General features: G+C 45.1%; 1 protein-coding gene across 1 annotated transcript in view; it reads left to right on the forward strand.

Moving 5' to 3' along the window:
- CPNE4 (copine 4) overlaps nt 1-18930 on the forward strand; it is a 184844-nt gene extending 165914 nt beyond the window's left edge. Inside the window, exons 11-15 of the mRNA XM_040965210.1 lie at nt 6578-6632; nt 8219-8270; nt 10480-10613; nt 12570-12806; nt 17223-18930. Of these exons, the coding sequence (XP_040821144.1) occupies nt 6578-6632; nt 8219-8270; nt 10480-10613; nt 12570-12806; nt 17223-17357 (613 nt within the window). The 3' untranslated portion in view covers nt 17358-18930. The remainder of the gene's footprint in view (nt 1-6577; nt 6633-8218; nt 8271-10479; nt 10614-12569; nt 12807-17222) is intronic.
- The last annotated feature ends 4588 nt before the right edge of the window (nt 18931-23518 follow it).

Genomic DNA, 23518 nt, shown 5'->3' on the forward strand with positions numbered 1-23518 from the left:
GTGTCCTGGTGTGATGGTAAAGCAAAGCTAGTTAGTAGCAAGCAGTGACCCCTTCGCCTTGCACACCAGCAAAGTGAGGAAAACAGTGTGTCCTCCGGGTTTCAGAGGAACTGCACGGGCAGCATGCTTCCCTTTCTGTCCGGTTCTGTAATTCATGACTGCCATGTTTCAACCTGACACCCCCACACAAACCATCGGAAATGATTTGTCCTGGAGACCAGAGTGTCCAGAGAAATGAGCAGGACAGGTAGTGGGAACAATCCAGACTCTCTCCTGTCTGCTGGCGTCTCTGGACTCAACTCAGTGCTCACCAGTAACGCAAACAGGGTGTAAGGGCAGTCAGGACTGAGTGGATTCATGGTAAAAACGTAGTGCAGTTGGGGAGAAGGAGGGCAGGTGAGTGATGCAGGCAGGAGGGAGGATGGGGTCGGGGGATATCAGTATGCTCCCAAGACTGTATCATGAAATACATGAGTCTCATTCACTTTATGTGAATAAAATAATTTTTAAAATAAAAAGCAACCTGCAAGCGCTCAGGACCTTGCTACCACTTTCCTTCCTGTCCATCTAGGGAAGAAGAAAAGAGTGCTTTGAAATTACCTTGTTGAAGTGGCACTGCTTACACTTGACCTTGAAGTATTGACTGTGAAGATAACTTGAGTTTCAGCTCTGATTTTTTTCCAGTCCCAACAGAAAAAGTATTCCTGGAGATATCTGTATCAGATGGAGATAGTTATATCTCCCTCTGCCAGAGAGAGGAAAGACTCACACATCTCCGCAGTGTCAGAAAGGTCTCCAAACTTTGCCCAAAAACACAGAAACTATACTTCTCTTGCTCTCTCTCTCTCACTCTGTCACACACACACACACACACACACACACACACACACACACACACCATGTATAATGGTCTAGCACAAAGATGGATACATCCACTAAAGGATACGAAGGGAGGAAAAGAATGTCTTTGGGATTGTTTTTAAAACATTTATTTACTTGAAAGTTGGAGTTAGAAAAAGAAAAAGATCTTCCATCTGTTGATTTATTTCACAAATGGCTACAATGGCCAGAGTTGTGCCAGTATGAAGCTGGGAGCCAGGAGCTTCTTCTGGGTCATCCTTGTGGGTGCAGGGCCCAAACTCTTGAGCCATCCTCCACTGCTTTTCCAGACCATAACCAGGGAGCTGGATCTGAAGTGGAGCGTCTGGGACATGAACCTGTGTCCATATGAGATGCCAGCACTGCAGGTACAGGATTTGCATACTAGGCTATTGTACCAGTCCCTGGGACTCTTTTAATTCTTCAAATGTTTGTAAAGGAGACAAAATAGGTAAACAGCACATAACACAGGTCATACAGTAGGTGCTTGCTTAAAATTTTGACTCTGAATCCACTGGGAAGACATCAGCTCAATAATTAGCTCCAAAACAAGAGTAACGGGTTGCCCAGAATGAAGGTGCCAGTGCTCAGAGCTGCTGACTGATTGCAGGGTCAGGAACAAGCTGCTCAGTGATTCCGTCTCCTGCTGGCTCCTCTGCAGGATGCAGCCCCTAGAGCTGCAGTGACCTGGGCAGCTTTCCAAGCCCTTTAAAATGGGACCCACACAGAGTCTGGTGAGCATTTTAAATTCCCTCAAAGATGCAGACTCAATATGAAAGATAAGATATGGTCCCTTGGGAAATATGTGAAAAATAGTCATAAATGATTCTCTTAAAAATTGCAATGCAGTGCAACTTGTCATCTCCAACCGGCCAAAAAAATCACACTTCTGCAGCTCGGAGCCTCGTTTAAAGAAGGCAGCTGAACATGAACATGGCAGACCCCCTAAGGAAGAGAAGCGGGAGAGAAATGTCCCCAAGGCCTTGCACACAGGCTCCCTGGGAGAATGTGTCAGGCTGGCTGCTGCTTGCCTGAAAACTGACGAGGCCCTGCAGCTTCTCGTTCGCGTGGGTGGAAAGACAGGCAGAGGCAGTCGGGAAACTTCAAGTCGAGGCTCAGGAATTAATTTCTTCTCACATCAAAGTCAGAGAGGTTGGCTCTCAGAAAGAAACATTCGAGTAACGGCCGACAGACGGCACCAGGCCTGTCCGCAGAGCCTCCGGGATTCCTCCTGGCCTCTGGCAACCAAGGGTTTCCTTGCTGCCTCCTTGGTCATTGTCGCTGGGGCATTACAAGGTGAGCCCTGAGGCAGAGCAGCCGCAGCCATGTATAGAGCTCTTTTTCAGGTGGCTTTGGCAGGCACCTGCTCCCAGAAAGTGATGTTGCCAGCTCCTTTCTGCCCCCTCTACGTGAGAGCACCTGTAGATTGGGTTCATTCTCAAAAGACAGTCTCCTCTCGTTAAGCTGTCTGGTACTGTCTGCCAGCACTAGTTGTTGGCACTCAGCCTTGGTCACTCATCAAAATCATTGGGAAAGCCTTCGGATGGGAAGCTGCCTGCGACTCATACCCAGAGGCTGGTCCAGTTATTCGGTGTGCATCTTGGGAATTGAGATTTTAAAAAATTCCAATCCATGTCCAGGATGGAGATCCAGAAATAGAATGGAGAAGGCTCGGTGAAATGGAAGGACCCAGGGGAAATCGTCTAATTGCCGGGCACCGCAGGTGCTGGTATAGGGACAGAAATATCAGAACTGCTGTTACAGGGGTCATACTCCCATGGGAGAGAAGTGCAAGTCAAGAATCCAAGCCTCGTATGTCCTGGGTAAGGATGGGACGTGCCTGAGGGAGTAAAGACATAGCTTGTTTCTTTGTGGGAGGGAAGGGGAGAAGAGTCCCACCTCCACTCCAAATTCGAGCTTGCTGCTAGCAGTATAGACCCTAGAGGGCAGAAGATGACGGCTGAAGTACATGCTTGGCACAGCAGAGTTCCCTCCAGGTCTCCCACATAGGTGGCAGGGACCCAAGCCTACATCTTCTGCTTCCCTAGATGCACTGGTAAGGGGTTGGATCAGAAGCTAAACAGTCAGTACTTGATCTGGTGCTTTGAATCAGAATGCTGGTGTCACAGGAAGTAACTTAGGCCACTATGCCACAACACCACCTTCATATAAAATTTTTAACATTTTAGATTAGCACAGCATTTGTCACAATCAACAGACTACATCCAGCTTCTCTTGTTAGTCACTTCTCACGTTCCTCTAATTGAGTTGTCGCAGTTCCTCTCAGAAGCAATGCACCATGGTAGTTGAGAGTCCAAAAGAGTTAGAGGAGAAGGTACTTACGATCTTATCCCAGACATTCCCAGATCATCCCAACAGATACCTGGAAAAGCAGGGAACCTGTACTGACTTGCCTTAGAGGAAAGGACACGAAAGAGGGGGTAAAATGCTGTCATTCCTAGGAGGGCTTTGCTTTTTGTCCAGTAGCAATAAGATCAGTTAGAATAGGAGCTTAGCAAGTACCCAGGTTATCTGAGAGGCTGTCTGTTTTGGAGTTATGGGAGATTTGCCTTTGATTTCTTGTTAGTCTCCAAATCTTTCTCAAAGAGAGCAAAAAAAAAAAAAAAGTTGCAAGTTGTGAATGACTCTCAGATATGAAGAAATCTGGCTACGACATCCGTCACCCCCGATCGCCAGGATTGACTCGGCTGATCTGACTGGCAAGGCGGTGTCCCCTTCCTCCCTCACCACTCCGTGTGTTTTCCCCCATGAAGCTGCATGCTCAGTCGAAGAGGACGACCACCCCCGCTAAAGGAGGATCGGTCTTTGGTCAAGGGTATAGGAACAGGTGAACTCCCCTGCTGGAACCCCCAAGCAAGCTCTCAAGAGTGAAGCTCGCAGCTCTGTACAGGGTGTGCTCATCAACTCATAGTAGTCATCACTTCCATTTCTTTGAAGACGTCAAGCTGCTTTCTTGTATCTTAAACGGGATAACAATAACACCCCTGTGGAAGGCAAGCAAGGTAGTTCGCCTTCAGTGACTTACACAGTTAAAAGCATCATTTGTCCTGGACATCCTGAGACAGCTTACTGCTTACTGTTGAAAACTGAGGCTCTACTTGTGTTTTGTTCTGATGGTGTGAGATGCGGTCTTGTCGGTGTGGAAGTGTACCCCTGCATCTTCTGGATTGACCGGCTTCACCATTTTCCCATAGTTGCCCAGTGTCCTCTTTCCTCTGTATCGAGCAGGTCCAATCTTGAGTCCTTTGAGGGGCTGGCATGATGCGTTCTTTCTCATCTCCTTCATTATGTCCACTTGCTTCCTGCGTCGTAAGACTCTCTGCCTACTGGTACTTTTAAGCAGGAAGAATGGACATTTAAATCTATTATGCTTAGGCTTGCAGCTTATCTTTTTTTTTTTTCTTTCTGTAGGATGTTTATTAGTTAGAGGCTTTGTGGTGACCAACTTCAGAGCATTTATCCCTCCTGGCTCATTAATTATTCCCCTTGTAGGTGAAGCATCTTCCTGCCTTCCCACTCCTGGAATTCATTATGGAAGAGTGAATAATGCTCAACAAACCGCAAACCCCCAGAGTGGCTTAGAAGGTATAAAAGGAACATCACTAAGACTGGGACATTACTTTTGTGATTCGAAATGGAGGGAGTGTTAGGTCTCATCCCTTCTTGACTCATCGAAGAAGAAAACAAGGGGTGTGGAGCCCCCTTGTTTTGATTTCTGAGCCATCTCAGCTGCGGAATATCCGGCAGAGCTTGCTATTAGGCTTAACTGGAACATTCCCCTGAAGTGCCCCTCACAGATCTCCCCCCCCCCCAGCACTGCTGTTTCCAGTAACAAGGAACTGTGGAAGCAAATTATTTCAATATTTGCGAGCACCAGAACTGTATCTTCTCATAGCTGTAACTAATCCTTTGTAAGCTAGTTTGAGTCTCTGTGTATCAGTGTTAATACTTTCCCTAATACTTGTTCAGTGCAGTGCACCAAAACGCCTAGCTAAACAGAGAGAAAAAAAAAGGGGGGGAAGATAGTGATTTTCAAGAGAATTTAGGCTTGGATTTCAAAAATGTTCTCACTTTCTTCTACGGCCCGACTGTTAGCTCTGCATTGGTCAGTTTGTCTGTGCTTGATAAAGTGTCTTCAGAGTCATCACTCAATACAGGTGACTTGTAAATCGATTAACTGGTGATGGGCAAGGATCTACCATTGCTCTTTTGACTTCCTGGTCAGACTGGGGAAGGAGAGACATCATCTGTGTTAGAGAAGATATTCAAGAGAGTGAGCCCTAATCCTAAAGTTTTTTCTTCTTGACTAACTCTATCAAGAACTCAGAAATGTAGGGAGCATCGTTCCAAGAATGAACCTGAGCGGTTCTTAATGGGAAAATTCAAAGGTCAGTGTAGGAAGGACATGCCTGCTGCCAAGATCGATGCTCAAGAGCCCTGCAACAATACCTCTCCAGTAACACAAAATCTGCACGAGGACAGTCTTTCCGTTGTCCGAACAGGGGATCCACATACTGTATGTGCCAATAGGAAATCATGTTTAAATATATGCATATATATGATAATTCTATATACTAGCCCAACAGGAAACTGATAGCATAGCAGGAAAGGCGTGGACTTCACAGTCATGCCGGCCCACCTGGAAATCAGCTTAGGACATTTACTTCACCTGAGACTCTGTCTTTAAAATGCAAAGAACAAGCAGATAGAACTTCAGGCTTCTATGAAGCAGAAATACATATTCATCCAGCATTCTAACTAGGCACATTGCATGTATCAAGAAACATTCCTCTGCTCTCATCTTCTTGACAATAATAATGTAAAGTTACAGTGAAGGTATACTACACATGAATGAATATATTAGAAGAAATATTTCAATGTGCCCAAGAAAAGCCAAGCACAATTCCACATCAGTAACTCTCTTGGGCTTGCACAAGAATTCTCTCCACCACCGGGAACTCCTCTCTCTACAAGCACATCAGAATGATTTCAACTCATGGGTTGTCTGCACTCACCATTTCTACATACTGAGCACATGTTCTAAGGCAAGTACTATAATGAAGATCAGGAAATGAAGCTGTAAAGATATAGACACTAAGTTAGGGACACAAGAAAAGACAAGTGAAGAATCTACTGCTTATGACTGCTCTTATGTGATAAGTGGGCAAGCATAATGGTCCTATGGAGAAAAGCCAGCTCTGCCAATCAGCTAACCGTGCAGACTTTCCAAATGTTTGTAATATCTTCTTGGACTCAGGCTTGCCTGTATTTAAACCCTGCCTCCAAATTAGTGTGAACTTGAATGGTCTTGGTCAAAGGACTCTACCCCTGAAGGTAGAGTGAGTAGGTGGCAGATCCATATGTAGCTACAGATCCTGATACCAGCAATTTTAGGAGTGACCTAACCAGTGGTCACTTTTCAAAGGCAATAGGAGGCCAGGTCAAGAGGAGCGTTAAGAAAAATGAAAGAGTTACAGACTGGTGACTGTCGTGAACCTTTGGAATTATGTCTGGATTTAATTATTCATGCTACTGCTGCCCCAACCACTGCAGATCATCAAGAAGCATGAGGCAGCATTTGGCATAGCAACATATCCTAATGCAGTGATACTGCGCATTCTTGTCTTTTTCTCATTAGCTGAACAAATGAACCAGCTTTTTTTTCTTTTAATTTTAGTGATAAAATGTTTCCAGCATTTGGGTTTGGTGCCAGGATACCCCCAGAATACACGGTAAGTGACTGGATTGAGGATCTTTCATTTGACTGAAGGTCAGGGATAACTTGGATTTCCTTCCTAGCAGCCTCAGTTGCTCTCAAAGAGTCAAAGATGATTTGAACCCTCTGGAGACCATCTCTCAGTGAAACTTCATCTCCCAGTGTTCTGCATGGATGTTCTCAGAGGCTTTGATGAAGGGGTCCCTTGCTTAGCTTCCAACATGCTGTAGATATGGTCAGAGACAGAAAACACTCAAGACCTTGACCTCTAGGGTCTTTCCACTCAGATCTTCCTGCAGGAGATCCTTCTGAGAAGGACCAACTGTGAATATTCATAATGAAGATGTCTGCAACCCTCACTGAAGTGTCTAAGCACCCATCATGTATGGAAGGCCCAGAAAAGCGTGGCCCAGCACCTGGGGAGCTGGAAGTGTCTTAGGGCTGCACATGACACAAAGGGAGCAAAGACTGAAACAGGTGTGCTGCAGACATCAAGTCCCCCTGCTCCCCACACCCTTGGGTACCAGATACCCCCTGGAAATACTCTCCAGAGAGAACTAGGCTCCTGCAGGTGGATAGCGGAGTCTCTGACCAAGCCTGCTCCTCTCCAGCACCTCTCAGGCCCAAGCTAGGTGCTGCCAGTCATTGATCCCTCTTCACCAACGACGCCTGTGCCACAGGTCAGGAAGCAGATGACCTTTGCTTCCTCACCAACATGGTCAAAGGGCCTTTCCCTTTATATCTCTGCTAGAGTGAGCAGTAATTGAGTTAGGTCCAGCTGTGCCTGGTATGGCAGCATAGCAGGCTTACCTCCACCTGCTAGCACTGGCATCCCATATGGGCACCTGTTTGTATCCCAGCTGTTCTACTGCTAATTCAGCTTTCTGCTAATGGCCTGGGAGAGCAGGAGAGGTTAGCCTTAGGCCTTGGGCCTCTGCAGCTGCATGGAAAACAGAAAAGAGACTCCTTGCTCCCAGGTTTTTGGGGAAAAAAACTAAACACTGTGCTATTTGATCTTATACATGGGTTTTTCCACATACAGGAATCTGTGTTGCAAGATTTTCAAAATTAGAGTAGCAAGTATTTTGCCTCTATTAGTGTGAAAATCATCCTGCCCTGTGGTTCTGCAAATCATGTTGGAATGATTCTTAAATGCCAACAGCTTGTTGGAACCTTTTTAACCATCTCCTTGTTAAGTTGACAGCTTGGGTTACTGAGTTATCTTTTTTTGTCTTTCAAACCAATAGGTCCAGATAGAGTTCAGCCAAGTCTGCACCTCAGCTCATGGCTGGTTCTACCTAGAACCATTTGGAATAATGTTTTTCTGAAATTTACTGCTATAATTTTTGCATGCATTAGCCTCTCCTCCTACTAGCATTTCTCTTATTCCAGAAAATTTTCCTGGTTCCTCAATTCCACAGGGAGTTTAGAATTCACCCTCTATCTCAGATTGATTGTGGAAAGGTTTAAAATACTTTCTGTGGCTTCACACTTCATGAATGGAAGGAATTCTGATTTACAAACTGTAAAATCAGCTGCCTCCAAACTGGATTAGGATTCTAATTCTCCGTTCTTCCTTGTGTGCATTCCTTGGGTGTCTAGGTGTCACATGACTTTGCAATCAACTTTAATGAAGACAACCCGGAATGTGCAGGTAAGTCCGACATGAAATAAATCCTACATCTCTTAACTCTCTGGATGCACCTCCCCCCTCTTTCTCTGCACCAATGCAGAGTCAGTTGTGACTGCCCAGAGCAGAAAAGTGGGCTTCGGCAGCCAAATACGGTAAGCTGTTCTCAAGGCAGCAGACAGCCATGCTTACACGGCAGAAAATAGGAGCTAGAATATTGATCCCAGTCCTGGATTCCATGCAAAACTTGTGCAAAGAGGTTTAGCTTTGTGGGCAAGGATGGTGACCTTTTCATCTTCTGCTTTTCACATTCACACATTTATTCTTTATGATTTTGTGTACAGGCAGAAGGAAAGGGGAAATCGTGGAAATCACATGACCCTGGGGGTGTGTTTGCCGAGGATGTGGCTTCAGTGACATTGAATAGAGAGCTTCATGGCTCAGTGTTAGAAAGATCTGTCTCAGCGGTACGGGTCTATGCTATTATTTCCACTCCACAAAATAATTATACTGAGATCATGACAATAATGATGATGGTGACATTTGTCCTGCTTTCTAAAAAAACTAATCAATCCAATGACGTTTGTTGCTATGAAGATCCCTGATATCCTTACCATAGAAATGTCCATCTCTCTCCTCCTGTTTGTCAGAGAGAAGCCAGGACAGGGTGTAGAGAATCCATCAGCTTCTTTCACAGACTTGGCTACTAATATCTAGGAATAAAGCATCAATATCATAGCTTCTGAGCAAAGTCCCTCCAAGCCTGAATCCCCATTGTCCCTTATTCCCTGCAGAATCCCTCGCCTCCAGTTCTTGGTAGTTTAGACTTCTCTCCTCCCTAGCAACTTCCATTGGATAGCCAGAGGAGTGACTTCCACCAAAACAAAATGCAATGCATGCCCTAGGGCTCGCCTGTTTATACTCTTGTTTTCCATCTGCTGGATATTTTTTAAAAGGAAGTCAAAGTTTATCTTTGGCAAAACCCAGAGGGAAAGAAATGGAGCTCCTATTCACCATCACTTTACTCCAGGATCAGGCTGCCTGGTTATCTGGCATCTGTCTATAGAGGGACAGACTTTAGGACAGGGCCAAGTGGGAGCAGCCCTTTCCATGAGATTGGAAGCATGTGTAAGGGCAGAGCAAAACAGAACTTGTTCACCCAGCCCCCAGGAGTTGAGTTTTCAGGGCCTGGGAGCTATAGAGAATGCTCTCTGGAGTGGCTTGTGTGGATTTCTCTAGCCAAAAACAGATGCAACTTGCTGTGTTAAGACAGAAAGGAATGGTGGGTGAGCTGAAAAAGGACAAAGCATAGAAGAGGCACCATAGAGAAAAGCACCAAGAGGAGCCACTGGGTGAAAATCACTTGCAAGGGCACTGTTATTGCAGAATCAGGATGGTGGCAATTGTTCACTTTGCAGTGAGGACTCATGAAGTGTTGGGAGAGCTACAGAACCAGGGCTGCCTCTCCTCCAGAGTCCAGTGCTTAACTATTTCCTGGGCTCGTGTCAATTCAGAATGGAAGCTCGCTTTAAAGGAGAGGCTGACCACGATGATGATGAACATCAGACCTCTATGTCAAAGTCCCCCGTACATGAGCATAGTAATCGTTTGCTCATCCTCAGCACACTTAGTGAACTAGACTGCCTCGTGCTCTTTAGAGTGTGAGAATGAGCAAGTCATGACTTCTGCCCATGAGGAGCTTCACAGCTAGAGACACAGTCATATGTACACGCAACTCTTACAGTGGCCCAAGTGATGTGCAAGAATGGAGCCACAGGATGTGAAAATAGAGACGCATCCAGCCACCTGACCCATAGCTAAGAACACAATTCTTAGAGCCGGTCAGAGAAGTCCACAACTCACTTTCTGCAAATCATTTGACCCTGCATAAGCCTCTGCTTTTTTGTCAGTAAAAGTGGGGCGGCAATTTCATTATGCTGTGTGGTACAAAGAAACTCTCATGTGGAAATTGACCCATTAGGGGAAAGCAGGGAGGAATGGTCACTTCTGGCTTGAGCTCTTCAAGAGAGGGATTCCAGTTAGGGTGAGGCAGCAACACGAGCAGTGTGGTATTTCTTGTCACCTGAAAAACATAGATGTGGTTTTGTTAAGGATGGTTTGAGAAAATCCCATGCTCTGTGTGTGTGTGTGTGTGTGTGTGTGTGTGTGTCACAGAGAGCGAGAGAGAGAGCCTGTATGTGGAGAATTGTTCACTTTGCTGGTTTCACCCTAGGAATTCAAGGAGTCGTGGAAGCCTACCAGAGCTGTCTTCCTAAGCTGCAGCTCTATGGCCCCACCAATATTGCCCCCATCATTCAGAAGGTTGCAAAGTCAGCGTCGGAGGAGACCAACACCAAGGAGGCATCGGTAAGGAAAAGGCTGGCTCAACTGCTAACAGGATTTCCCCTCTCTCACCTGGCCAAAACAGATATCCACCCTGACAGTAACTTCCAGTATTTCTGTCCAGCTGAGTTTGGACAAGTAATTTAACCTACTTCGGTCTTCAGTCCTTGAACTGTCAGTGTCCCAGGGCCCTGTTGGCCCTGACTACTAAGAGTCACAAAGTACAATCTGAAGCGGGCAGTTCTAGGGAGTCTGTGACTAGAGACTTTTCTCCTTGAATTTGTGCTATCTAGGGAAAAAAGAAAAAGTCATATGCTTATCTAAGCAAGGTTCTAGGTATTTTCAGAAACTATCGCGTTTCTTCCATGAGCGTTTTCCTATCCTGACTTTAGAAGAAAACTGTTACTTCTAGCTTTATTGGAAATTTCCATCAGGCTTGGTCCAGCAGTTGGCAGCCCATTGCTTCTAGCTAGATGAAAACTGAAAACACCAGCTTCCAGAAAGCCTGACAATGTCTTTAAACCAAGGACTTTTAACCCATTTGTTGCATTGACCCATTTAGCAGCTGGTATAACTCTTAAATCCCTGGCTCTTAATAGTTTTAAGGGCACAAAATAGACTGCACTTTATAAATGAAATTGATTATGTTGAAATGCAGCTAAAAATATATTTTCATGTGGCATAGATCCATCATAAGTGCAATGGCATCCTGGCTTACATACTATATTAATTTATAAGAATCAATTGCTGGTCTTTGTGGTTTCTAGGTAGTATTAAATAAAAATGGTAGATTGGAATATTTGCAACCACTGTCATAGAACAGGAAAATATCTATGATTTCTACTGGGGACTGAGAATTATAGCTAATACTAATCTGAGCTATTGATAGATCTATAGTTGAAAAAGGATAAATTTCAGTTACGGGTTAGTGAAAATTAAAATGTAATTAACCTCCAAGGTCTTAGGCTGCCTGAGAGTTCGTAGACCCAGATGAAGAGGTCTCTCTCTACACCAGGGACCAGCACGCTCTGTCCCACAGCCTGTGCCTCAGCGGCTTGCAAATCGGGAAGGATTTTCACATGTGTTAGTGGTTGAAAAATATAAAGAATACTTCATGACACGTAGAAATTACATGACGTTCAAATTTTAGCAACCATACAAATAGTTTTCCTAGAACACAGACACGCTCATTCATGTTAAATACCATCCGTGGCCGCTGTCACACTGCAGTACTCGCTGCTCGCATGATGCTCAGAGACCAGTGTGGGCTGAAAGGAGACAATATTTATTATTAGTTTCCCTTTCTGGAAAACAGGATCCTGGCCCTTGCTCCAGCTCAGCCCTGATGATGAGGTGATCATTCGGGGTTTGCCCCTCAGGTGATGGAGCTGGAAGGGAGAATGACACGGATCCAGACAGGAGTAGGAGAGCGGAAGGCACAAAGGGCCCACAGAAGTGCGATTTGCAGCACCTGCTTTCCCATTTTGAAAGCAAAATTTGCGTGCGTTAAGATTCCAACTTTTAGATCAGGTCCTCAGTTGCGCTGGCCACAGGGCTCACTGTCCTTAAGGGACAAGGATTTGTGTTGAGCAGTACAGCTGCAGAATTTTAAAAATTGGAAGGAGCCCACCCACAGCATGAGATGTGAAGATGCTGAGAACTGGGGACAGCAAGGACCTTTGCACAGGGCCTCACAGAACAAGGCTTTGAAGCCAGCCCTTCTGATTGTCCCTACGCCCTATAACACAGTCGAGTGCCAGCATCAGTAAAGCTGTAACTGTAGTGTCTGCCTTCCAGTCCTATTCCTCAAAGCCCATCCTTGAGTCCCAAAGCCCATCAACACAGGCACACGAAGCAGCTTCCGCCCTCAACACTGCTGGAGTCAGTGTACAACGGAGCCACCCCGAAGCTAACTGGTGTCCTGTTGTCCTGTCTCCCCCTCCTCTCCATCCTCCATCACTCCCTGGCCTCTGACCCCAGCAATACTTCATCCTGCTGATCCTGACCGACGGTGTCATCACGGACATGGCAGATACCCGAGAGGCCATCGTGCACGCCTCCCACCTGCCCATGTCGGTCATCATCGTGGGAGTGGGCAATGCTGACTTCAGTGACATGCAGATGCTGGACGGTGACGACGGGATCCTGAGGTCACCCAAGGGAGAGCCTGTGCTCCGAGACATCGTCCAGTTCGTGCCCTTCAGGAACTTCAAACACGTACGCACGGACCTTGGGGGGTGCTTCCCGTGGGAGAGCAGAACCAAACATGCCCTCCCCCACCTCTCCACATGCTAGCAGTAGTAATAACAGTGGTACCCAGAATGTTCAGTGAGGCCTGCCCGCATCAGTATTGCATAAACTGCCCATGGCCCAGTGGTGTCCAGAAAGTGTCAAGAAGATGAAACTCAGCTGGGATTCTATTTGTCAAGGCATGCTCCCTGGGAGAATTTCATAATCTGGTAGATATTATAGGAAATAAATTATATGATACAATAGGATGGAAAGCTAGATGTTCTATAAATGTATAGTAAGATGCATCAAAGATTTGTTTAATTCATGAACAAGACAACAACATTGATTCAAAGGAGTAAGAGAGTTAAATACAGTCCGTGGGAAGAAGTGCTGGAGTATGTTTATTAAAGTATATCCAAAGTTGGTTAATGACCAACAGTTAAAATTCCAGTGTTCCACCTTCTGATGGAACAGTGGGGGTGGGCCCAAAAAGCCTTGCTCTCGTCTTCTGTGATATCATAAAGATTTTCAGTCACCATTTTTCTGTATTTCCAAATTTTGCTTAATTTTTGAGACACTAGAGGAAGGCATATATTAAAAGGTTTCCATAACTGTGGACCTACCGTGGCCACGAGGGACACACTTCCGAATTCTTACAAAGCTGCTGGGAGTTAGCCGTGGCCCGGAGAGCCTTCAGAAGCCCCCGCAGCTGTGTCTGGGAGTCTGTGGTGAGTGGGGAAGCAGTGGGTGAGGGATTGCCAACGGTCTTCTGTTCGTAGGTTTGTGCACCTTGTGAATCCACACAATAGCACAGCATCTCCCAACCCTTCTGCCCTGAAATCCTTGCCCTCTGCCTTGTGGGTGGTGCCAGCCACATCAGTTACTGCCTCTGGAAAACTGTAAACGAAATCTGAACTGCCACGGCAAGAGAAACGGCAGTGTTCTGCAGCAACTCTGTCATCTCCTCGGAAAGGAATCCCCTCCGTTCTAAGCTGTAGCATCCTCCAAGATGAACCACGCATGCAGTGAAGTTTCTGTCCCCACATTGCAAGGGGTCCTGCCTGGAATAGCTTTGTTATTGTGCATTGCAGTCTCTGCCCCATTGAGGCTCAAGCCAGCTACGTGGTCAGAGGGGAAGAAGCCACAGATGCCATGCCTTGCTAAACTGCCGTACAGATAAATCCCTGGCATAATTCACAATGCAGGCACATCCGATCCCCAATTTGAGTTCCCACTGGATAAACTAAGTCTAAGAGTAGAAGGGGGATGGATTGTTGTTTGTTATGACTATTTGTTACGTGCACCATCTACCCGTCCATCCCTGTTCTTCATTGTGGTCCCAATGCCAGTCTCATTGTCAGAGTCCTCCGCATCTGCTCTTCAGCAATTACTGTTTGTTCTACCACCTTCTCAGAACAGGCTTCCTAATAAGCACAGAAATAAATCCCCAGCCCCGTAGCCTCGGTTGAACCCTCTATGTCCTGGCCTGCTGTGAAGATACTGAACAATCCCGTGCTCCTCGAGTGATGAGGTATTGTTTGTTCATAACTGTACAGCTCTCCTTGTAGGGAGAGCTGCAGTGATGAAAATCATTAAGAGAGCAGAAAATCAATCCTTGACTGCAGAGTTGCATACACAGGGAGTTTGAAAGTAGCAGCAGCCACTGCCACCTGCCTCCCTGACAAGTTCCCAGGGCGCGTGGGTGAGTGGGACAAAGGTGCTGTCACATCTCATCTTCAGCATTCCCCATGAGGAGGGTTCCTAAAAGAAGCCGTCATTGGATCAAAGAGGCTCACCAAGCCCTCCAGTTGTCAGCAAGTGGGCAGTAAGGAATGACATCAGACTCATATTCCTTTAAGTGGTCATATGGTATGTGAGGGCATTGCTTGGGATGCCCCTTTCCATAGCTGAGTGCCTGACTGAAGCTCCAGGTCCTCTGCTTCAGATTCCACACCAGGAGGTAGCTGGTTATAGCTCTGAAGTACTTGGGCACCTGTTACTCACATGGGAGACCCAATGTGGTTCCTGACTTCTGCCTTCTGCCTGATCCAACCATGGCTGTCACAGGCATTTGGGAGTGAACCAGTGTTTTAAAGCTCTCTCTCTCTCTCTCTTTCATATATATATATGTCAATTTCTTGCTCTCCCTTTCAAATAAATTGATCATAAATAGTGTTCTCTACAAGTAAAGCTATGCTACATCCAGTCAAGTTTGCACTCCCATCATCCATGAAGCTAGTCACTTCCAAGGGGCAAGGAAGTGAGTTCTCGATTTTGATGTCATGCTCTGCTTTGTCAGCCAGACAAAAGAGGAGCCCCATCTCTGCACTGCCTGTACCTTTGCCTGAAGATGGAACAAAGAGCCCATAATTGTGACCACATGTCAGCAAAAAAAAAAAGCGTCTGCTAAGCATCCTATGGGTGTTTGACAAGAAATCAAATGTCACTGCAGGGCTTTGGAGCAGATGGAAACTGTACAGCTTCACCTGGGTATTTGATGAAGGGCAGAGCCCCAATGAGCAAGGAATTGAGGAGGCTGACAAGGAGCATGCCTTAAATGAGGCACAAAAGTGGGGTGCTGCTCCCAGTCTGTGCTATGAGAACCTCCGGCTGCTTGGTGGATGCCTAAGGCAGAGTGCCAGGAGCAGGCTCAGACACCTTATCTGCATGGATTTCAAATTAGATTTTGAAAAACATTTCATTATGCTAACTAAACAACTCTGACTGTGTCCTGTTTTGCCTTTGAGGCTACAAGACCCTAATAAACCTGAGTGATTGGGTAATAAGCTATATATATATAAAAAAAAATGTAACCAGGCCGTTTGGCCTTTCATCCAGCTCTCGTTCCTTCAAAATTTCAGACACTTATTGGCTGGTCTTTCTGCCTCAATTTTCCACCTTGTCAATGCTAACTAACAATGTGGCTCTGGCCACTGAAGTTACTCTCCTGCAGGATTCCGGAGTCCGTGCATGGTATCCGCCTCAACTTTCTTGTACTGCATTCATCCCCTTGTGCTACATCTCTGTCCTTGTACTGTGTCTCTGTCCACCATGGATCTTTAATGCTGATAGAAGAACACTAAATTAATCAATTATTCAAGATTATCTATGACCTGACCTCCAGCTTATCACCCAGCTGAGTGCCCCACTGACCCAGCACCTGCAGCTCACGCTAATCCATACTTCCTCCAGCCTCAGCACAAGCTGTGTCTCAGACATGATCAAATGCCACTCCCTACCCCTTTTCTATGGTTTTTGAAATGTGTTCGGCTCCGCAGATGATGGCTCAAGTATTTGGGTCCTTGTCACTCATAGGAGAAGCCCAAACTGAGCTCTTGGTTGCTGGTTTAAGCCTGGCACAACTCTGCCTGGCAAGGGAGTAAGCCAACCAATGGGTATCTCTGTGTCTTTCTGTCACTCTGCCTTTTAAATAAAATGAAACTAAAATAATTTAAAATGTGTCCACCTCCCTCTTGGACACCAGCTGTCACTTCCTCCTACATAGCTTCGTCTCATTGTTCCCAGTGCTCTGACTTCCGTACCATGACTCTCCAGGTAGACGTTATCAAGTTCCAACATGCAGTGGAATCACTGGGGCATTGTGTTCAGTGATTAGGCCTGACTCAGCAGCTCAGGATTGGGTCTGAGGGTCTAAGTTGCTAATAAGTTTCCATGTGATGGTGCAGCTTGTCTGTAGCTTCAGTCGTGTTCTGCCTGTGTCAGGGTTCATAATGGATGTTACTCATACCAATCTCCCATCACGTGATTAGCACAGGCCTGATGACAAGCCTCAAATCCTCTACACCTTTGCAAAGCACCTGAAAGCAAAGTGTCTAGAATTGCATGAAAATCAGACATAAAACTACAGGACAATTCATTGTCCCATGCAGCTGACTCTCACCTCCCAATGCTCTTTTTTTTTATTTTTTTTAAGATTTATTTTTATTATTTTCTTATTGGAAAGGCGGATATACAGAGAGGAGAGACAGAGAGGAAGATCTTCCGTCCGATGATTCACTCCCCAAGTGAGCGCAACGGCCGATGCTATGCATAGCCGATGCTATGCCGGTCCGAAGCCAGGAGCCTCTTCTGGGTCTCCCACGCGGGTGCAGGGTCCCAAAGCTTTGGGCCGTCCTCGACTGCTTTCCCGGGCCACAGGCAGGGAGCTGGAAGGGAAGCGGGGCTGCCGGGATTAGAACCGGCGCCCATATGGGATCCCAGGTGTGCAAGGCGAGGACCTTAACCACTTGCGCCACCGCGCCGGGCCCCCCAATGCTCTTTTGATAACTCTTATTTGGAGTTGACCCCCCGCAGAGGAACCATGAATGAGCCCAGCTTCTCAGGGCAGGACCAATTCTTTGACCACAAGCCAAAGTCATGGTGATCTCTTCCTCTCCGCAGGCCTCCCCAGCTGCCCTGGCCAAGAGTGTGTTGGCGGAAGTCCCAAACCAAGTCGTGGACTATTACAACGGCAAAGGGATTAAGCCAAAATGTTCATCAGAAATGTACGACTCTTCCAGGACACTAGCACCGTGAGCTTTGTACACTTTTACAGAGTTCCAAAATATTCCTCCTGCTAATATTTAATACTTCTACTACTCCTGTACTTTAAAAAAAAATTACACATTTAAAAATAGCACGTTTTGGTGATTTTTAACCTTTTTTTTTTTTTGCATGTGTAGCCCCAACACCTGGATCTATTAAGCCCTTGCATTGTTAAAGACTTTTTACAAAGACCAACAGGTAATAACTTACTCTTTACATTACAGCATGTCGCCTTGAAATAAAATGGTATCTGTATCTGTTTTTTATACAGGTTTGTTGAAATTTTGCTAAATTTCTTATTATCTTTACACTGTAAAGCATTTTGAAATATTTATTGAACGTTGATAGCCAAAACATACCTGGGTTTATCTGCTACAGGCTCAGAGACTTTTCAAAAAGGCACATGCATGGACTGTATTTTGCATGTTTCAAGTAACTTTAAAATCGAACACCACACTGTTTCTGCAGGTGTTGCCTTCGCTCTTCCCTGGTGAAAATGGTCTCTGAGCTAAAGAGGATGCATAGTAGTCTGTCTGGAGGGGGCTTCAGACACCCAGTCCCTCTTGGCTTTCCCGATACATGCGTCTCATCTGAGAGTTGTTGAAATTCTGATTTTGATAGAATCTATCTGAGTGGGGCCTGAGATGCCTCATCCCTTAATAAGGCCCCCAAATGATGCTAATGCAGTCCTTGGACTGCACTGAGAGTAGTGAGGTTCTCCATGCCAGGTGTCAGAAGAGAGACCATTTGAAACAGGGCAGCTCCTAGCCTGTTTGAGAATGGCACCTTTCCCCTGCCCGTAGCATTAAGATCCTGCCTGGTTCAGAGGTGGGAATAGAAAGTAATGAGACTGACTCCTGAATTTGCAGCATTCAAGTCAGTCTCACTGCTTTGGAGCCACACCTCTGCCCTAGACAAGACTAGGGAACACTGCTCTCTGGCCTGCTCTGCCCTCTTAAGAGAGGCACACATAGCACTGCATGGATGGTTTCACCTTTATGCCAGACCCCAAGCATCTTCATTGAGCCACAATTATGAGAACTTATCCATGGCAAATGGCCATGTCATGTGGCTCTCTGAACACCAGGTCCAGCAACTGCGAGCTCCATCTTGGGTTTTCACCTTTGCCTCTTTGTGTCACTCCCGAGAGCAAACTCTGTACGCAGAAATGCCTGGATTTGTTGTTTTGGATCGAACCATTTTGTTTCAGTATAAGCTGGCCAGTCTTGAATCAAAAGGATGACAGACTGACTCACTTAATTTATAAGTCACGGGAATAAACAAGTGTTTTGCAGGTATAAGAGGTGCAGAATGGAAAGTATTTTTCGTCACAGATATGGGGAGGTGAACCACAAGACAAAATGAATCTGTTGTTCATTTCAGGGGGAGCAGTATTAATAAGCAAATCAAATGCCTTGTATGATTTCCAGAGTTATAATTATAGATCCTAATCTTGCAAATACATGTCAGCAAAATGCAAAGCATTTTGGTAATGATGACAAAAAAAAATGTTTGAAAAATCACAAATATTTAAATTGTATTGTTTTATGAATAAATTGGGCACTTACAGAATTTTCTCTAAGCGTTGTGGTCTTGTTTCTCTTCTCAAAGCTGTTTCTTAAGAACGATTTATTTCATGTGGGGAGCCTAGCTTCAGATTAGAAATAGTTCTTCCACAGTCCCAGCAGGCTCTATCAACCGTGGCTTCTGACAGACGAAGAAGGAACACATTTAGATCCCACACTCAAGAAGTGTGTGATGGATGTTTCTAACCCCAAACCAAACTTCCACGTCCACGTACCTGGAACACAAGTAAGCCTTCAATAAATGTTTGGCGAATACGAAAGGACGATTAAAAGGAATGAATGAATAAAAGGACCTGTCAATATGCCTCCTTACAAGTCGCCTACATGCGGCTGCTGGTCAAAATGAGGCACCACATCCTTGTCAACTCTTCACTGGGATCTTTACCCTGCTCAGGGCATCTGTGAGATGGGGCAGTACGGACACTTGTCTTCCTTTTTCATAGCCACAGACTCCAGCCTATTTTGTGTGTGTTTCTTTCTTCTATTTTGTTTGTTTTGGTGAAGGTTCCTAGAAGCCAAAAGAATGATAAAGGGATTGCCTAACATCATGTTAGGAATCTTGCACCAAGATGAAATTATTCGTGCCTAAGTACTGTTGAGAAAGCTAGAAAAAGAATAGCCTGAGTTCTTCCTAAATGTTGGACTAGGTAACAAAAGGTGACTAGAAATGTTGTTGATAATAAGTTATACTCAGCATTTTACAAATTTTACTGTGTGTCAAGTAATGTGTGAAGGGCTTCATGCGCATTATTCCAATTACTGCAATCTCTGGCCTTGAGAAGAAAGTACTTTTAATTATACTCTACGACAAAGAAGTGCATGGAAGGGAAGTCATGGCCCACAAAACAGCAAACTGCCAAAACCAGAATCTGAACCCAGACCTGCCCATTTCTTAAAAACAATTGCTTTAGCTGTTAAATTATGAAATCAAGACCTCTGCTTGCCCTGCATAACAGGCAGGGCTACCACCGGGGTAAGAGAGACCTCCTGCAGAAGACAGGCCCTGCACACAGGGGGAGATTGGATGGGAAGCATGAGCAAGGAGAGCCATTAGATGCCAGGGACCAGCAGGCTAAATGTCCCAGTGTTAAACCCGTGCCGAGCGTAACTATTTTCCCTGCTGAGAGGCTGCTAGGACTTCAACAGGAAATAGAAAAAAGATTAGATGAAGCCCAGTGATTTCAGTCAGTGATTGTCTTGTCTATTTGAAGGCAATTTAGGTGACAGAGACCAGCAGCCTCGCCTCTCGGCACCGCAGGTGTGGCACTCATTGGCTTCACCAGGAGGTGTGCGTGGGGAGGGGATTTCATCCTGGGTTGGAAATTCCCATTTTAAAAAGCCATTTTGTTCCATTTTGAATGGAAACAAAAGTGAAAGTCATGTCCCATGATATTTCGTTGTTAATCAACCTGCTAAGGCATTTTGGCCTGGGCATAAAAGATTATTTTAAGCATTATCTCCCAGGCTCTCCGTTACTAAGGGAATCCTGTCTTGGCTCAGCAGGGAGCTGAGTTGCCATGACGATCCTGACAGGCCAGGCTGCAGTCTAAATGCCACAGCAGAGGACCCAGGAGCACCATGGGACGTCTGAACAGAGTTCCACTGCCTTCCCATCCCCCTAGACACTTCCTCCTCCCCCCACCTCAGTGGCCTAGGAGAAAAAAATTGAAATATTTGTTCTACCCACCTTCCTCCATACCTAGACCCTCCCCACCTAAATCAGAAACCTACATGGGTATACAACTATGTAAACAATATTAAAATTAAATTAAAATATTTTAAGGGTCTACCTTTTAAAAAAAATTTATTTGCTTATTTTTTATTGGAAAGGAGAGAGAGAAAGAGATTTTTCTTCATATATATACATATTATTATTATTAATTACATTGTATTATGTGACACAGTTTCATAGGCTCTGGGATTCCCCCAACCCCTCCCCATCCCCTCCCCTCATGGTGGATTCCTCAAGTATGTTGCTGTATTACAATTCAGACTCAGTCAAGGTTCTTTCATTGCAAGCATATACCGAGCATAGGGTCTAGCATCTTATTGTCCAGTTAAATTGAACGGTTTCTTGGGGAGACCATCTCTGGTCTGAAGGCAGAGCTGGCTGAATATCATCCCGATCAATTAAAAGCCATAACATAACATCAACGACAATTTACAACATTATGGAATTAATATTTGTGTGTGTGTGTGTGTGTGTGTGTGTTTGGGAGAAGCACTCTGGAGCGACCCTGATTGCCTTTGCAAGACAGGGTGGGGAACTAAAGTTGGAACTAAGTAAGGACCAGAGAAAGCTCCTCTCCCTAGTCTAGAAGGAAGTTTACTGTTCTGTTTCTGTGGACCGCTTAGGGTTCCTGGCTGTTGTTCCGATGACCTTGGATCCTGCAAGGAAGGATTTGGGCTTCTTCCATCTCGCGTGGTAGATCCAAATGGGGGTGGATGACCTCAGAGTTCTCAGCCTCCAAAGGCACTCCAATTCCCCGTGGTGAGAGAGATTTTTCATCTACTTGTTCACTTTCCAAATGTCTGCTAACTGCCTAAGCCAGGACAGGACAAATTTAGGAGACTGAGGCAGATCTTCCATTGGCTGGGCAGAGACCCAAACACTTAAGCTAGTATCTGCTGCCTCTTGGGATATACAGGATCATGAAGGTAGATTTGAAGCAGAACCAGGACGCAAAGTCAACTCCAAAATGAGGTGCCTGTCTCCCAAGAGATGACTTCACCATAGAGTCACCTTTCAACAGATATTGGTTGGATACTCAAGTGAATTTAAGCCACGCTGTATTAAATATGAGACATAATGAAGTGATAATGTTAATATCTATTCTCTATTGGATGTTTTGTGTGCCAGGCACAGCATAAACATTACTAATCCTGCTCCTGAAAGCAATCATAGGCATACTCATTATTTCATAGTGATTGCCTATAACCCAGAGAGTCAATTCCACCATTAGCTAACACATAGCCCAATTCTAAACCAGCCTGACTTAGAAACCTGCCATCCCTCAGCTGTTTTGCTTTGACTCTAACGTGTTGAGACAGAAGACCTCGGTCTTTGACGAATTCTCAGTGTAGACAAAGGACAAAGGAGGCAGGACAGACACAAGGTCAGTGCCAAAGTAGAGCTGTGTGTGCAAAGTACTTGGCCATGACCAGAGAGGAGGGAACATCGTCATTATTCCTTGATGGGAGAGTATGGCTGCCCAGAAGTAGAGAAAGAGCTTTGTAAATAGAATGGAAATGATATTACCTTTTGTGATCTGGTCTTAGAAGTCCCATGGCATAGCTTCATATTAGGCACAAGCTTATTTAGATTCAGGAGTGAACACAGTCCCACTACCAAACCTGCCCATGGCACAGGCATGTTACATGTTTCCTTAACAATTTCCTCTCTAGTTCCAAGAGTGGTAACAGATGAAGGCAATTCACGAACCTTGTGGGAAAGGCAAAGACAAATTTACTTTGGTGTAAAAATTTTGAAATCCATTCAGAATTTTTATAAATTCCATTTTCTATGAACTTTCTGAAGATCCTGAATTTCCATGGATTTCAGAAGTTTTGTACCAAAATAAATGTATCTTTTAATTCTGCTTTCTGTGAAATTTTTCTGGAAATACTTTCAGATTTACGTAGAGAACCAAAGAAGCAAAGTGTCTGAAAGCAGGGGGTCTGTGGTCACACCACCAAGATCTAACTCTTGGCCCAGCATGTGCCAGCTGATCAACCTCATTGAAGTTATATCATCTCTATGCTAGTTTCTGAGTATACAAGCGATCATTATGGGGCTGTTACAAAAGATTACGTGAAAAAAAAAAAACAGACTAAGGGAGTGAGAATGACATTTTCAATAAAATGCTACATTTATAATATCAAACAGTATTTCTAACAGATCATACTGAAACACACACCATTGCTGCCAAGCGACTATTGTTTCTTACTTGCTCTGTTTTAAAATGAATTTTATTCCTAACCTTACTTTGATTTTCCTGTCTCCAATATAAAGATTTCGTTAAAAACCATTCTTGTTTTTTTTTAATTGAAAGGGTGAGTTACAGTAACCCAGTAATAAATATATATATATAGTACATATGTGCATCTATCTATACATACAAAGAGAGTCTTCCCACAGAGCCTAGTGGCCAGGGGAGCCAGGCTGAAGCCTCTTTTCAGGTGTTCCACTGTGTTCTCGGGCTCATGGGTTCCCACAGCACTGAGTACAACTGCTATAGCAAACACAGCAAGTGCTAGGCTTTGGCAGTAGTAGCATTGTTTCCACTGGCTTATAGCGTAAGACATGTTCCTCCCATGAAGGCACATTCCCTCATCTACAACATAAAAACAATCTCCTTTCAGAAAAAGTTTGAGGATTGATCACGACCATGGTATCAAGGATTGCCTTGCACTTTGAGCTGCCACACCGCGGGCACTAGTTAAAAAGCATTATTTTCCCTTTCCTAGCTTCTGGAATCCTGTCTCGCGGTCGCCTCAGTCTTCAGCACTCGCACTGCTCACCCCTGGAGAGGTGAGCCCGTCTCCCCTCCTCGCCCACCTGGGACC

This window comes from Ochotona curzoniae, unplaced genomic scaffold (assembly GCF_017591425.1).
Source record: "Ochotona curzoniae isolate NIBS_2020 unplaced genomic scaffold, NIBS_Ocur_1.0 contig_1302, whole genome shotgun sequence".
Lineage (NCBI taxonomy): Eukaryota > Metazoa > Chordata > Mammalia > Lagomorpha > Ochotonidae > Ochotona > Ochotona curzoniae.